We start from the raw sequence: 16,286 nt of genomic DNA, 5'->3' as shown, positions 1-16,286 counted from the left end.
TCTACAAAAAAAATCCGAAAATTGATTTTACAGCAGATTCTGAATCCATGGGAAATGTCCTGTCGTATAAGTATGGTTAAAATCATTTTTGCGACAACGACTTTTTCGATTTTTGCAACGGCTTTTGTTCGAGAGGCGCTACTGTGCGCCGTCTGGAAGCAATCATCGCTGTCGCCTAATTTATTTCGCTTGTGTTGACTTCTCCTCCCACCACCCCCAAATTTGCCACTGAAAAACCGGGACTCCACTATAGTCATTCATTTGGTTATGCATAACGCTGAAATTCCAAACAACATTATTTGCACACGCATAAATGAATCCCGAATGGTGGCTCTATTTAAAGGCGCCATTGTGCAAATACCCCAGTGATCTTTGACTTACGAAAATATTTAATTTTGAGTTTAAAATCTAACTTGCTGCTTTGAGAATATGGTAAAATGTTCTTTAATTTGTTTAAAATTAACCTTACATTTAAAAGCAAACTAAACTTAATGTTTAATTATAATTAATCTCTTCATTATGCATATTTAGATTTTTTATTTATTTATTTTATAGTTGTAAGTCAATTTTAAAGTAGGACTAAATTATGCCTTGAATTAAATAAAAATTGGTTTCCTTTTTAATAAATTTAAGTACGAAAAAACCAAGTATAGTTGGTTTAAAATTATTTTAAATATATTTCCTAGCCAGAAATGATTATAAACTTTATTTTAAATCAAGAATTTATATACCTCTTCATACCCATCAAACCCCTTTTCATATTGCGTATACGACGCGTTGGCAAAGCCTTTGGCAATCGACTCGCCTGTTGTGATTGCGTCGGGACACAGGAGGCAGAGGCAGTGTGAGGAGCCGCGTCTGGCATTGGCTCTTTGTTTACGCATTGCCTAATTGCATGAATATTTTTGGCTCATGCACAATTTTGTTTATTATTACGGCTTTTTGTTGTCGCTGTTGATTTTTGGGCAAAATACTCTATTCAAAGGCCAAATGCCAATATACTGAGCGACAATTTGAAAGCGCAATTAAATAAAATATTTACACTTCATTTGGCTCAATGTTTGTTGTTAATTAAATATACAAGCACCGTCCGCCATTTCACACAAATCGATTTTAATGTGGTGCCTCGACTCTCCCTAAGCTGCATCCCAATCTGTGGCTAGTTTGGAGGACTGCGACGAGTCTATCAGAAAAGTCAAAGGGATAAGGAATGATGCTGGAGCAGAAGGAACCGGAGGTGGAGCGAAAAAATAAGTAGATGTTGGCCTTAGGAACCCTGTTGTCCTGTTGACTGCCTTTCAGCTCAAGTCGAGCGAACATCTGAGCTGCCGCCACAGCCAGTTACCAGTCGGTAGTTTCCTACTGCTTTCGACAGCTGTGCACCGTCTCGTCCTTCGTCTCAGTCCCTCGATATCCTTCCTGCCCGTGGAGTGAAACATAAAATGCATTTTCCGCATTAAAAAACTCAACCAGAGGACTCTGCTGACTTACACATGGCCCCCCAGAGTCCCAGAGTTGGCTGAGGGCAACAAATTGCTTCTGATTTCTTATTTGGATCGCCTTTTATTTTCCCATTTGTTCGTGTGTGGAATTTTATTTAAATGAATGCCATTAAAGTGTTAAATGCATTTGCAGCGGGGTGGGCTCCTGCGGGGATGGCGGAAAAATAATATAAACTCGAATATAAAATTAACAGGGCGTGAGATGATTTCTGCCGCAATACAACAGTTGAATAAAACTCGACGTGCATTTATTCCTCACGTATTTAAGCTAATTTATGTGTAACCTCATTAGAGAAAGAGAGCGTGCATATGTGTGTGTACGCGTGTGGCCCATAAAATTCACTCATTTTTAATGACTGCCTTTTGTGTGTAAGGGAATTACAAGGGGCCTCAAAACGAAATGAAACGAAATGATGATGCACGAAATGATGTTAAAATTTGTGTGTGTCACCAAGGGCCGTCGTGGCATTGTCATTTAATTGTTTTTTATTTTTTACTTTACTCTCCATTCCGCATCTGATCAGCATTTTCACTTAATTCCCTTAGAGTTGAACATTTAATGGCATACTTTTCGGGGCCGAATTTAAGGCTCGCAGATAAGACGGCGATGTGCAGCTGTCTCCTTGTGCGAAAACGTGTCAGCTATTCTCATACATGTGCGTATATGGGGCCTTACATCGCTCTTCGACACGTCCTCGTGTCTGTGTCAGGACAAAGCCATGCATAAAATATATATAGCAAGAAAGAAAGCTATAGCTTTGAGAAAACGAAGTTTTTATACCCTAGCAGTTTGTAATTGAATCAGGGCTTTGAAATCAATTATAGTTTAGCCAACTTATGCATGATTTTACTTTTGGAAAGCTTTAAAGAGTTGGTTTTTATTGGGTTAACAAATCAGAATATTAAATAAAATTTACATATTCCTGTTTCTTAATTTATAATTAAAGATACTGTGTAAAAATAATAAATAAATGAAACAAAATAAAAGTGACTTCTGCTATTGATGCTGATTAGGAATATACAGTTTATACAGTTGGAAATGCCTTCTTCACTGCTCTGCAAACTTCTGGCTAAAATTATAATACCCTGCAAGGATATAAAAATGGTGAAATGTTGAAACAAAAAAAGGAATTGCGCCCAAATGTGCGTGGGATCCAGCAAATACAAGTGAGCACATACCATGCATATTTACTTATATAATTCATTACAGAGCAGAGCTCCATTGTCTGCAATTCCGCTGGAATTTGTCATGGAAAAATGTCGGTTAAATGAGGCATAGTAACTCTTTTTATTCGTGAAGCCTAAAAACAAATCAATCAATGACAAAAATATGCCTAAATATCGAGACCAAATTCTAAATGGTGATTTTTTTAAGGTAATATTAATTTGAACAAGCTTTTCTAAGATGTTTCAAGGGCTTCGAAGTAACCCTTAAAGAAATTTTAGGAACCATTTTATAGAGAAACATTAAAATGTATATAAATTCTATAAATATTTATCAACGCCTCGAAAACCACCCTAATGCTTTGGCCAGACACCTTAGAGGGAGACCCATCCAATCGACCTTCCTAAAAGGGTCATAACATAATACACTTAACAAATTCACATAACATAATACACTTAACAAATTTACATAACATAATACGCATAACATCATATTACACATAATACACAAAAATATAAATGTAAATATGTATGTAGGATATTGTATAGGTTGTACTTTATCTTTTTGTTTTTGTTTTTAATATGAAATTAGATTAAGTTGCCTCAGCGGTATCAGAAAGCTAATTAAAATCAAATAAACATTTTTAACAAAAAAAAAAAATATATATCTATATATATAAAAATAGAGACAAAAAATGTTACTAATGGCATCACAAGAGAACGGCTGGGCCGATTTGGCTCAAATTTGTTTCAGTTGTTTGTAATTGGCAGAAGAAGGTAATAAGGTAAGAAAATTTTGGGAAGTCCTTCCGGAAAAGTCGCTAGCGGCTCAACAGATGGACACACTGTTGTATGTAAAATTCTGAAACACCCTACAAAGATCATAGCTGCGTTGAAATTGTGTATCAATGAACTCGGTAAAAAAATATTTAAACAAAAAAATCGAGCTAACGAAGCATTACCAATTGAAAGTAATGCCTGCTGTTAGACGATCAAGACTTGGACGGCGTTCACGCAATGCAATAAGTATTCAGAATTCCCGTAATAGTCGGACGCAAGAGGAACGTACAGAAATAAATGCATCGATACGTGCCCAAATGGCACAGCTTCTCGCTCCACAAAGATCACCTCAAGCCCGACATAATAATAGAGAAAGACGAGCCGCAAATGAAAACTTGAATCGCGCTGCATTCGCATACAATCCTGAAACATCCTACAAGGATCTTACCTGCGTTGTTATTGGTTCATTGTCTAGGATTGCAATGCACTGAAGTTTCGGTTGGAAACCCCCGGCTTATGCTGTGCAGGTGGCAAAATTAAATTGCCCGTTTTGGCTCATCCACCAGAGCCATTGTACTCGCTACTATATGGAAACTCAGCCCAATCAAACAGTTTCCTAAAGCTTGCACAAAAATATAACGGATGCTTTCAAATGACGTCTTTTGGAGCCGAGGTTGTTCAACAATCAGGCTACAATCCAAGTTATAAGGTAATGGCGTCTCTTTATTATCAAAATGAACAACTCACATTTTTTCAAAATTGCAACCCAACATTCAGATTCAAGGGCAAATTCAACACCGAGCGGGCGCTTTGTTACCACCACAAAACAAAGATCATAAATTCCTTCAGATCTATTTCATTGGTGATTCGGAAGTTGAACTAAATCACCGCTGTGCAATTTTTACTGCAACTAAACGTGAAATTATTCAACAATTGCAAAACCTTCTCCATGAGCATAATGAATTGGTCAGATTGTTTAAAACCGCATTGGATATAATGCATTATGACGAACATAAAATCATTATCACCGCTGACAAAAGACCCACTGGTAGCCATGCAAGACAATTTAATGCTCCCACTATCAATGAAGTCGCAGTGGTGATTGTTGGCGAGAATGTGGAATAACGCGATATTGTTTTTAACCGTCGGGATAATGGCCAAGTGCAGCGAGTTTATGAGACTCATCGGTCACATGATGCTCTTCAATATCCGTTAATGTTCTGTCGTGGAGAAGATGGGTATCACTTCAACATAAAGATGGTCAATCCAACGACAGGTTTGTTTACAAGTCATCACTTCTTTTTGATTCTACAACTAAGTTTGAATTCAAATTCTAGGAGAAGAAACGAATAAGAAGGTCAACTCTATGAATTTTGATGCGTATCGATTGATGATTCGACTAGATGTTGACAATCATCTGTTAAGATACCACCGTTTGTTTCAACACTACTGTGTCGACATGTACGTCAATGTAAAAACGGAACGTCTCAATTTCATTCGTTTTAATCAGTCGAAGTTCGGCCAGACGAGTACATTCACTTGCGTGACGCTATCGCTACTGAAGGACACGCGGCCAACATCGGTTGTTTGACCAATCTCCCAGCTACTTATGTTGGAAGTCCGCGCCATATGCAAGGGCAAATTTAAAGGAGAGGTAGTTCTTATCCCACGAATTCCTATTATTCCAACAGATCTTCCATTCCAATTCAAGACGATTCAGTTCCCAGTTCGATTGGCATTTGCGATGACCATCAATAAATCGCAAGGCCAATCGTTGGAAGTCTGCGGGATAAATCTAGAATATCCATATTTTTCACATGCTATACGTAGCCTGTTCGCGTGTGGGATAACAAAACAAAAAATATTGTTTATCAGATCGCTCTCCACAGATTTCAAGTCAAAAAAATTTGTCAATCCAACGACAGGTTTGTTTAAAAGTCATCACTTCTTTTTGATTCTCAACTAATTTTGAATTCAAATTTTAGCCTAAAATTTTTAGGAGAAGATAGGAATAAGGTCAGCTCTATGAATTTTTATGCGTATCGATTGATGATGTTTCAACAGTACTGTTTCGACATGTACGTCAAAGTAGAAACGGAACGTCTCAATTTAATTTGTTTTAATCAGTCGAAGTTGGGGCGAGATAAAGTTCGCCGGGTCCGCTAGTATATATATATATATGTATATATAAATATTTATAAAGAAATGCTTAAAGTTAATACTTAAGTACCATCTTATATTTTTGTAAAAGAACTCCGTTTAAGGTAGAAAGAAATTTATTTCCCCCCTTTTACCATCGAATTTCTTTTGGCATTTTTTGAACTTTGACTCCAAGTCATGCTTAACTTTACTTTTTTTGGCAACGACTTTAAGCCCGAAAGGGGAGAAAGTACACGAGAAACTTTTCTTCCGCTCAATGTCAGGGCCTAATTGGGCATCTTTGGCTGGGCGCTGTTCCTGTTTGCCACTCTTGGCCACAGTTTTTCGACTCATTATGCTGGTTAAGTTAACAACAGTGACTCAATTGTGCGGCGGAGCAGCTGCCAGCCTGGAAACCCCCCCCTCCGAAAAACCCATTCTCCGTCATCAGGAAGCCAACTAATTAAGCTTCGATTAACTTTGCCATCGAGAACAAAGGAGCACTGGAGCGCTATGACAAGCCGCAGGAACTCGAAATAGTGAAATACCATGGCAACACAGCCACCAAAATCCACGAAATGGTTATGGCCCCAAGGAATCGGACCAGCATGAGTTGGATAAAGGCCTAAACAATTGAACCATTTTGTAAATAATCGAAATATGGGAAGTGCTTCAAGTGCCTTGCCACAAACTTTCCCCACCACTTTCCGCATGCACACACGTTGCGGTATCATTTCGTTGAAACTATAGCACTATAGCCACGGCCATCGCTATATGGCCTCGAGTGCTTAAAAGTTCAAGATTGTGCAAATTTCAACAATGGAATAAAAGTTTTTTGATGTTAAATGGGAATTAGAGCAGAGCCGGCAGGGGCGGAGTACAAAATAGTGAGAGGCAAAGAGCAGAAGCCATCATTGTACGGCAATATGGATCGAAAATTGAAACAAAACTTTCAACCAAATAAATATACAAATTTTATACCAAACAGTGAAAATTCACCAAAAATCGCAAAACACAAATTTCAGAGAGAAAGTCATTATTTTGTTTAATGAAAAGCGCAACGAAAATAATAAAATAATTAAAGAGAATATTAGAAGCACAGTAGATATAGATTTTAATTTGGAAATATTTTTATCTAAAGCCACTGACAGCATTTTAGTTTTTTATTTTTAGAGATGTTATATAACCACACATATCAAATACATATAGTAATGGTAGAAGGCTGCCAAGTTATAACTATTATATCACTTCATTATTGCTAACATAGGAAAGAAGGAGATAACTATATACTCATTATTCTCAGCAGGGTCACACTTTTATTAAATTGACTTTTGTAATTTTAAATAAAAAGAGGATGCAATGATGTATTTATTTGCTTATATTAATTTATAGTATTATTATTAATATTATTACTATGATTTCTTATTATTATTATTATTATTATTATTATTATTATTATTATTATTATTATTATTATTATTATTATTATTATTATTATTATTATTATTATTATTATTATTATTATTATTATTATTATTATTATTATTATTATTGTTATTATTATTATTATTATTATTATTATTATTATTATTATTATTATTATTATTATTATTATAATTTATCTTACCGAAATACTCCATGCAGTGTCATAACCCTATAAGGAAAATACTACCTACTCTACGTAATATATATTTTACAACAAAAATTTAAAAAAAGGTTACCAGTTAGCGATGGATGCCTGTATTGGATCAATTTATTTTAAAAAATCATGAAGCATATTGTTTTGTTTTGGCTTTGCATAATGCGAAGTGGGAAAGTTGTCCGATCTCTTTTTTGTCCACGACACTGATGCCAATTTCAATCAATTCAATTAATGCCTCAATTCATGGCTTTATCTCTCTCAGGCCGTACAAGTGGGAAAGTGGGAAATGTGGGGAAATGGGGGAAAACAAAGAAAATAAAAAAAGCGTCGAACGGAAATCCCGGACAAACCGCAATGGCCGGCAGCAGACAATGCAAATTGTTCGAGTGCCGTCTCTTTCCCAGCTGTATTGCCCTCCCGCTCTCTCGTGTATCTGTATATCTGTGTATCTGTAACTGCGGTTTCCGTTTTGGCTTTTTTCTCCTTCTGTCTGTTTTTATTGCATGTGAAGTATTTGAAGTATTTGCGAACTACGCTCGAGTGTATTCATTCTCGTTTTAAAAAGGGAGAAGAGGCCAAAGGGGGCTGGCAAAAAAAGAGGGAAAAAGGACTTTAATGTACTCGCAGTTCATTTCGTATTCATGCACTTTACAATTTCTTGTTTCCGATGCAGGCCAAATGCATGGGCAGCCACAATGGCTCGGCCAGGGGACATGACCTCGCCAGCACACAGGAGCAGCATCAGCAGAAGCAGGATCTGCAGGATGTCTGCTCCTTCGGTTTCGTTTGGGTAATCATCTGCTCCTGAGTGCTTGAGTGGTCTTTAAGCTATCTGCTAGCCATGATGGATAGATGGGGGCTGTGGCTCCAGTACCAGCTCCAGCTTCAGCTCCATCTGGGGAATATGATTTATGGGAGAGCCCAAAACCAGCCGAGCTCTCGTTTTTAGTGAGTATAATAATTTGATATCCAATTTATTTATGTACTTGCCAAAAATATGAACGCAGCACTTTTTTAAGTGAAAAGTAACACCAGTCTTTTGGTTTAACTATACCATAAATTATGCTTTGGTTCTCTTTCTAGTACAGCTAAGCTCACTAGTTGATTCACATCATTGAACTGTGTATATTTACAAAATAAAACTCTTGGAATATATTGGATCACTGGGTTTTACATATATTAAAAACTGTACTCTTTTTATACCCTTGCTGGGTATTATAATTTCAGTCAGAAGTTTGCAACGCAGTGAAGGAGACCTTTCCCACCCTATAAAGTATATATATTCTTGATCATCTAGCCGAAAGCCACAGCAGCTATGGCTGGTATCCATCCTGTAGCTTAATTTAGAATTAAGCATACATCGTACAAATAAAGAAATATTCTTGATCAGCATCAACAGCCAAGTCGATCTAGCCATGTTCGTCTGTCCGTCTGTCTGTTTCTAGTCCCTCAGTTTTAAAGCTATTTATATGAAACTTGGCATATAGTCCAGTTAACGGGGGAAATTAATAATAATTTAAGTCGCAACTAAAGCTAGAGGAATTAAAAATAATTTCAGCAGCCCATCCAAATTTTCGACAATTTCTATGCAATTTGGCCGTTTCTCAAATTGGGGTACCGGGCGAACAGAAACCAGCAGCAAGCAACTGAAAACTGTTATAAAAAGTCCAAGTTTCGAACCATTTAGGAGCAAGCGAAAGTAACGGCTGTTTTCCCAAAATGCAACTCTGGGCAGGCAGCTCAGAGAGGGATAGCAAGTGTCCAAAAAAGAAGAGAGCAGACAACACAGAGTTGTATTTTGGGAAAGAAGCCAGGTTTGAGTCTCCGCTGACTTTCGCTTGCTCCCCTAAGGTTCGAAACTTGGACTTTTTATAACAGTTTATACCAGTTTTCAGTTGCTTGCTGCTGGTTTCTGTTTGCCTGTTACCCCAATTTGAGAAACGGGCAATTTGCATGGAAATTTTCGAAAATTTGGATGGCTGCTGTAGGGAGGTTGTTGTAATGGGGTTGTTGTTGCAATCAAATGACTGTGCCGGCGGTAAAAGGGTATAAATGCATAAAATAAAATATAAATGTTTATACCAGTTATTATTTCTGGCCCAAAGTTTTTATAACAGTTTATACCAATTATCAAGTAAATAAATAAATAAATATTTAAATTAATTATTTTTTATTTTCTTAAATATTATAATTTTCAGTTAACGGGGGAAATAAAGTGCATCCTTTCTTGTTTAAAATATGATTTTATGGTGTTTAAATTTATTCCTGAGAAAAAAAGTGCTTTTTAGGGTTTCCTATTTATTCCGATTCAAATAATAAGGCAAATTTTAGGCGTACTTCCATTTTCAGGAAATATTCCAGAATTGAAAACCAAGTAAGATGCATAACGAATTTAAGCCATGGATGTGAAATGGAATGCAAATACTAGGACACTCTGCAATCAGGCATTCTGGGACACTCGAAACGAGTTCGGTTTTAAACACAGATCCTTACAGAAAGAGAAAAAAATAAATAAAAATAGAGAAACAATGTGAGAGGACCAAGGCAAATATCGAACAGGAAAGCACGTGCAGGCGGCTGGCGACAATCATTACAAGGACGATGAGCATAAACAACACGGCGGCAACACACATCCAACATCCAACACATAACATCCTGACAGACGGAAGCGCAAACACAGCACTTACACACTGGCACACTCACTCACGCGCCGTGGTGTGCGTTATTTACATACCAAACACACACACACACACTCGTAGCACGTGCCATCCTTTATTTGTGTCGCCATTTATAAGGAGGAGAGAGGTGCATCTGCCATATACCATTTTATGCGACACAAAAATCCGCACATTATGTCAAATGTTTTGTTTGTCCTTCACGTTGGTGATGTCAGCGACCGTTGTCTTTTTGTCCCGTGTCCTGGCGGCAGCAGCAGGACTACGTGCCTGTTGAATTGGCGCACCACGATTCAGATTTAGTTCGGATTTTTACAGGCCAATCGAGCACAAATTAAGCCCGGATCAAGGACTAAGGACCTGGCCAAAAGCAATCGCTGGCTAAGCACTCCGGCGACTCCGGACCGCTTTCAACCTGAAGTTTTTGGCCAGCTTAACTTGCAGCCAAAGTTTTCGTTTTTGTTTTCGTGTTCGTCTCCAGTGCCCTTCGCTCCCTTCCCCCCGAACTCCAACTCGTTGGTAAGAGAGAAGTAAGCACAATTGGGTCAATACACTGCTGCCAAATCGCTTGTGTTCGAGCCAGGGATTTGTTGGAAGCAGGAAGAGGATTCGGATACAGATACACTTGAAGATACAGCTGCAGACAGAGAGTCACAGGACAGAAGGCATTACCAGACTAATCCTTGGACTAGGACTCTTTCAAGTTCAATATCTGTTGCGCTGCGTCGCAGTCTCTGCGATAATTGATAGCTGGAAATTGTTAATTATCATGAAAGTCTCGCTCTCAGCATCCTTGTAATGGGCTTATTAGTCGCATGGGCTTTGTGAATTTTATATATCCACCTGGTCAGGTTTAATCCCAGGACTCTGGCCAGGAGGACTGCTCGTTCAATTATCCTAATGCCATTTTATCGGCATTACGCATACGCAGCGTGTGTGTGCAACCAACGGGAGGCTCATAAAATGCAGAGCAAGCATTAAGATATTATTTGTGGTTTCCCGAGTGCAATTACTTGCAGAATATTCGAATGGAGGCTTTAAGTTCGCCTCGCTTAAACAGCCCAAATGGGTCTCCAACGGATTCCTGGGAGTACATTGTGCGAATAATTTCTCTAAGCAACACCACACATTCCAAAACCAAAATTTCAGGCCGCAAAGTGTCAGACAGATGCTGCGGCTGCCGCTGCCGGCAATAAATCTTGAAGTTCATTAAAAAGTTTATTTATATTTCACCTGCTGGAGTCTGGCAAAGTGTCAAAGAAATAAAGGCCCGAATCGCCGACAAATCTTTATAAAGCCCGACCTTGACTGATGGCTTCTCATAAGGATTTTAGATTTACCAAGAAGTTGGGCCCAACGAAATTAATGTTTTAACAAAGAACAGCAATAAGCTGTAGAGATAGAACAAACCAATTACCAAGTTTGTAGCCAAAAATATATTTTAAATAAAATAGAAACCGAGAAACACTGATAATTAGTTGTCAGTTTTGTGAGTATTTTCAATAGAAATTCATAAATTCCCAAAAAAAAAAAGCAGGGTTCAGCTGAAAATATTTGTGCACTCTGTTAATTAATTCTACAAATAATTGCCAGCCGGCGCAGCCACATGGATTTTTCTCTTATCTAAAGCCAAATATGTGCATTCACTAGCTTCATTCAACTAAAACGCGTTTCGCCATTGAAGAGTCAACCGGGACGCCATCAAAAGGAAGCGCTCCAATAAGTTTGAATGGCATCAGGATGCTCGCACATACACACACTCAGCCAGACACGAAAACCAAGGGTATTTGCATGTGGAGCACGGGATAGTTGCGGCTTCGTGTCCTTGTCTTTGTATTCACCAACAATGGGGCGGTCTTAATCTGGCATTAATTGGAAATCCAAGACCACATGAGAGCGGCAGTGCAAATGAACAGATAGTACTGAATAATAACTAAGACTTTAATGCAGACACATATATGTTTTATAAAAAGGAAACATGCAAATTTAGGTTTATAATTGTGTCTGCGGAGGTTGAAACTTGAGTTAGTACAAGTCATTATGAAATACAGGTAACACTCACCCCGTATCTTAACTGGCCTTGTATAATATATATATAATCAATAGGGTTAGGTAACCAACAAGTATTATTAACAGAAGAAAGATGAAAACAATCTTCCAGATTCGATCGGTATTGTGGCGTTCGAGGCTAGCATTATGGTTAGCAAACATCTTGATATTAATTAATTGAGCTAAATTTAAATGAAATGAATTAAATTATAAACTTGTTCTATAAGTTACTCACCTTAAAACATTGTTGACACCAAACAGACAGCTTTTTGATCCCGACTCCCCGATTGCACAGCCTCAGGAGCATTCATTCACAGCGCACGTCATAGGCAGAGCACTCGCCAAAGTCCGACTTGAGGGTGAAGTACATGGCCACGACAAGACCGATCATCAGGAGCAGAATGAACATCCAGTAGACAATCCGCCAGAAGGGCCATCTTCCTGGGGGCTTCTTTGGCTGACTACCCTCTGGCTCCTCCGCATCGACCCGGCGACGACGCAGCTTGTTGCCCATTTCACTCAGAGTTTGACTTCTGCTTGGGGGACTCGGCTTGGAATTGGGTTTCCGGAATTGGGCAGGGAACGGGTGAGTTTTTCCCCCTTAGGCTGATAATTGATTGGATTTTCTGGGCCGACTCGACAACAACAGAATGATAACATTTTATTGAAATTACTTAACCAGCTCGACCGGCAGAGATTCATCTCGACGGCAAAACTTTTGGCTAATTATTTAAGTTAATTGGCCTTTGTCCGCAAAGGACAAGGCGCAACAATGGCAACGAAGACGAGATCCTGATAATGATGATGATGATGATGATGATGGGGGTGGTTAGGTCAGGCCTAAAATATTTGCACCGAGGCCACAAAATGGCTCGCAAATTTGTTCAAATTACTTGAAACACACAACAAAAGTTGCGGCCACTCTTCGACATCCTTACAGCCAGACGCCATGCATAAATAAAGTGGCCTCCGTCTCCGTTTCCTGCTCCTGCTCCTGTTACCACCTCCTCCTCCTCCTGAGAGAGGGAAATACAAAAGGACTTTGTTTGCGGTCTAGAGATGAAAAGTCATTTCTCTCCATTATTTGCACACTAATTGGTTGTAGTAGGACTTGTGCATAGTCTGTGCAATTTACCCAACGAATTTGTGGAATTCAGTGAGGTGTCGGAGGGCACCCACTCGTCGTCGTCACTCTGCCTTTTTGGGGCTAGTTATTTGTTGTATCAATTAGGTGTCCAAAATTGGCCAAATGAAGGATGCAACTTAATGTGAAACTGTTGCATTTGCCGGGTAGCTGGAGATCTTATGCTTGGCCTGGTCTTAAATTCGGTTTCGTCAGGGTCTCTCTCTCGTATCCTGCGGCTGACTGTGGCTGGTCCTTTGCCGTTGCCGTCGAAATTGCCATTACTGCCTCGATTCCAGTTTCTGTTTGATGTTAATGAAAGTTTCCGTCGTGCAAATAAAGCCAAAAGCATGGAAATCAGTAAAACAAATTGCAATCTGCTTTTTATCGCACGTCTCTGCCGCTGCATGACAAGGAGCGAATGGCTCCTGGCTGCCAGCAGCTTCCTTGCTCCGTCATCGATTGCCTGCCGCCTGGCTTTTCCTGCTTCTCCACCATTTCTTGCCCGACCGACCCCCTTTTCCAGTTACTGGCCCGGCTATTGACTTGCTCATTATGGCCCTGACGATGAGACTGCGACTGCTCTTGCTCTGTTCCCGATTCTGTTCCTGCTCCCGCCATATATCTGTGGGTATTTTGGTTCCGTTTCATTTTCAATTCGCTTTCAATTTGGTTCACATAGCATAGCTCTTCGCTCTGGTATCGTGGCCGGGCAATCAGGGGGCATAAATTGTTAATATATCTTAACGGATATTCAATTTCCCGTGATGCCCCACGATCCTCAACCAAAAACGCATTAAATTCGTAACAATGCTAAGCCGCTTCAACCGAGAGCAGACTTCCAGACTTCCAGCGGGGGAGAATTATTAAAAATTCAAAGTCGTTATAGAATGGCAAACTTTTCCGTCCCGGGCCAAGACATAATAATAATATAGAGCCAAAGCCAGTGAGTAGACGAGCTGAACTGAAAATAAGGAATGGCCAAGGACAATGAGGAGACAACAGGCGAACTATGAACTGCGAAACTGAGAAGCTGCAGGAGCTACAGAAACTGCAAAACTGCACAACTGCGAAACTGAGAAACTGCTAGACTGAGGAACTGCGAAACTGAGATGCCGATGCCGAGAAACTATGCCCAAGTTGGCGGACAGACGGAGAGTCCGCTTGGCCCTCTGTTCAACTGTTTATTTTCACTAGACTCCTCCTGGCTTCGGCCTTATTACGCTTGGCGGCCCATCATCTGCATGGGGGTGGTGTCCCGTTGGCCTGGTGTCTGTGTGTCTCTGTGTCCTGGGTTAAGAACAGCCAGGAGGAGGCCGGCAAGTTGTCAACTAACTTTGCAACAATAATCGCCAAACGTGGCAGGAGGAGCAGTGACAGAGCTGAAATAGCAGCTCGTAGATAAAAACCAGAAAACAATAAGACTCTCGGTTGACTTTTATTCCTCCATTCCCTTCCGTTTTTCCTGCCCGCCAGTTTAATGCACTGGGACTTTTAGCAGTGGCAGCGTTTACCCTCGAAAAAGCATGAAAAAAAAAGAAAAACGTAAAGGTCCTCAAAAGGGGCAAACAGCAGCAAATAGGCAAAGGATCTCTTCAGACTTTCGAGGCTCGGCCCACAAAGGCGTGATTGCTTTTTCCCTCTGTTTGGCCAGACGGCAGTGAAGGATAATGGCAACGACTTGGTAGGGATTCAAAGCAAAAGTTTGACGTATGACATAGTTTTCAAATTTTAATAAAATCGCCCACAAAAGAGTGAAAAGAAAAAGTGCCTCCATTGAATATTTATTAAATTCTCTACTTAATTGAGCAATATACACTTTTAATTAACCAAAACCAGGACGAAATTATACAAATATGTTGCGGTAGTTTTTGTTTCAGGCCGCCAGCTTGCACTATAAATTATACGAAATGTATAGCCATAATTTTGAGAGAGCCCATTTAAAATGCAAATAGGAAAATGTTTTAAGCATTAAAATTGACAATGTGAAAATGGAAAGATAAAACTGAATAGTGCCATTTTATAGATCAGAGATGAAATATATGCTTTTCTTCTTAAATCTACCTTTATTCAAGAGTGATAAGGTCTTGTTTGATTTATTACAAACATACATAACAAAATATAAATAAATTATAAACCCAATTACCAAACAGTATTCATGGCTTTCAGATAATAAGAACCAAACTTTGCAGACATAAAACATTGTCATTTTCCTACAATTATATTTCTCCCTCAGACTTTCTCACAAAAGTAATCCCATTTAATTATAGAAATCTGTTACTGAACTTTTAACTTCATTGAAATATTGAATTAGCTTTGCCGCAGGACGAGAGGAGCTGCTCTACAAAAAATGTCTAACCAATTTCTGGCAATGCCATGAGAAGTAGTGAGTGAGTGCCTCTCGGAAAAGAGCAAGGAAGGCGTAGCAGCAACCGAGCTGGATAGTGTGCGTGGCATATGTAAATTTCGGGCTAATTAAAATTAGCATATATTTCCCCTTTTCGCAGAGGACACATCCTTTGCCAGAGCGGCCCTATTATCTGGCTCAGCCGCAAGGAGACGACGGGCCAAAACTACGCGCCGAGAGCTGATTAAAAGAGAAAGCTAACAAGCGTTTGCTCTTTGCCCCCTGCCAGGACGCACATATGGTGTCCTTCACCCCCTTTTCGCCAGAGGGTTTCTGTGTCATTTGGGCTCCGCATTAGAGTCGTAAAAATTTATTGTAACTTTTTTTCCAGGCCAATCCTGCCCTGCTCGGTCTGAGCTGGCGGGCTTAAGGCATTATGCCTTTTAATTAAACCGTTGAGATGTGTGTCAGACGTAAAATAAAATGGAGTGAAATATAATTTTGCATATAAAATACTCGCATTTAAATTGTTTTTGCTCTCGTCGAGCTGGGGCGGGCTTTGCTCGATTACAAAGCTTCGTATTAATTATGATAATTATGCGTAAGCGCTGGCTGGCATTTTAATTGCTCATACGCCATGTTGCACATTCTATATAAAAAATGCATTAAAAAAAGGGAGAAAAGCGGAAAACTGGAAAATAAAAAGAGAAACATACAACATACAACAGAAGGCATAGTAAAAATCCTGTAAATATTAAATATTACAAAAGACTATGCATCAATTTGTAGCTGAGTTCACTTGGCTTGTTTTGTTGGAGTGGATGCACTGTCCTTGGGCGAGTCCTTTGTTAATTGCCGGAAATGC

General features: G+C 39.3%; 1 protein-coding gene across 1 annotated transcript; it reads right to left on the bottom strand.

Moving 5' to 3' along the window:
- Positions 1 to 11,822: 11,822 nt before the first annotated feature.
- On the bottom strand, positions 11,823 to 12,577 carry LOC108078049 (uncharacterized). The gene is made up of 3 exons (XM_017171612.3): positions 12,187 to 12,577; positions 11,965 to 12,133; positions 11,823 to 11,906 (listed from the first exon to the last, which is right to left on the bottom strand). Exon 1 carries the CDS (start codon positions 12,463 to 12,465, stop codon positions 12,259 to 12,261), a length of 207 nt encoding a protein of 68 aa, XP_017027101.1. The 5' UTR covers positions 12,466 to 12,577; the 3' UTR covers positions 11,823 to 11,906; positions 11,965 to 12,133; positions 12,187 to 12,258.
- Positions 12,578 to 16,286: the final 3,709 nt, after the last annotated feature.

Source organism: Drosophila kikkawai, chromosome 2R (genome assembly GCF_030179895.1).
Source record: "Drosophila kikkawai strain 14028-0561.14 chromosome 2R, DkikHiC1v2, whole genome shotgun sequence".
Taxonomy (NCBI): domain Eukaryota; kingdom Metazoa; phylum Arthropoda; class Insecta; order Diptera; family Drosophilidae; genus Drosophila; species Drosophila kikkawai.
Note: the sequence above shows the minus strand (reverse complement) of the source record. Positions and strands in the feature narration are given on the sequence as shown.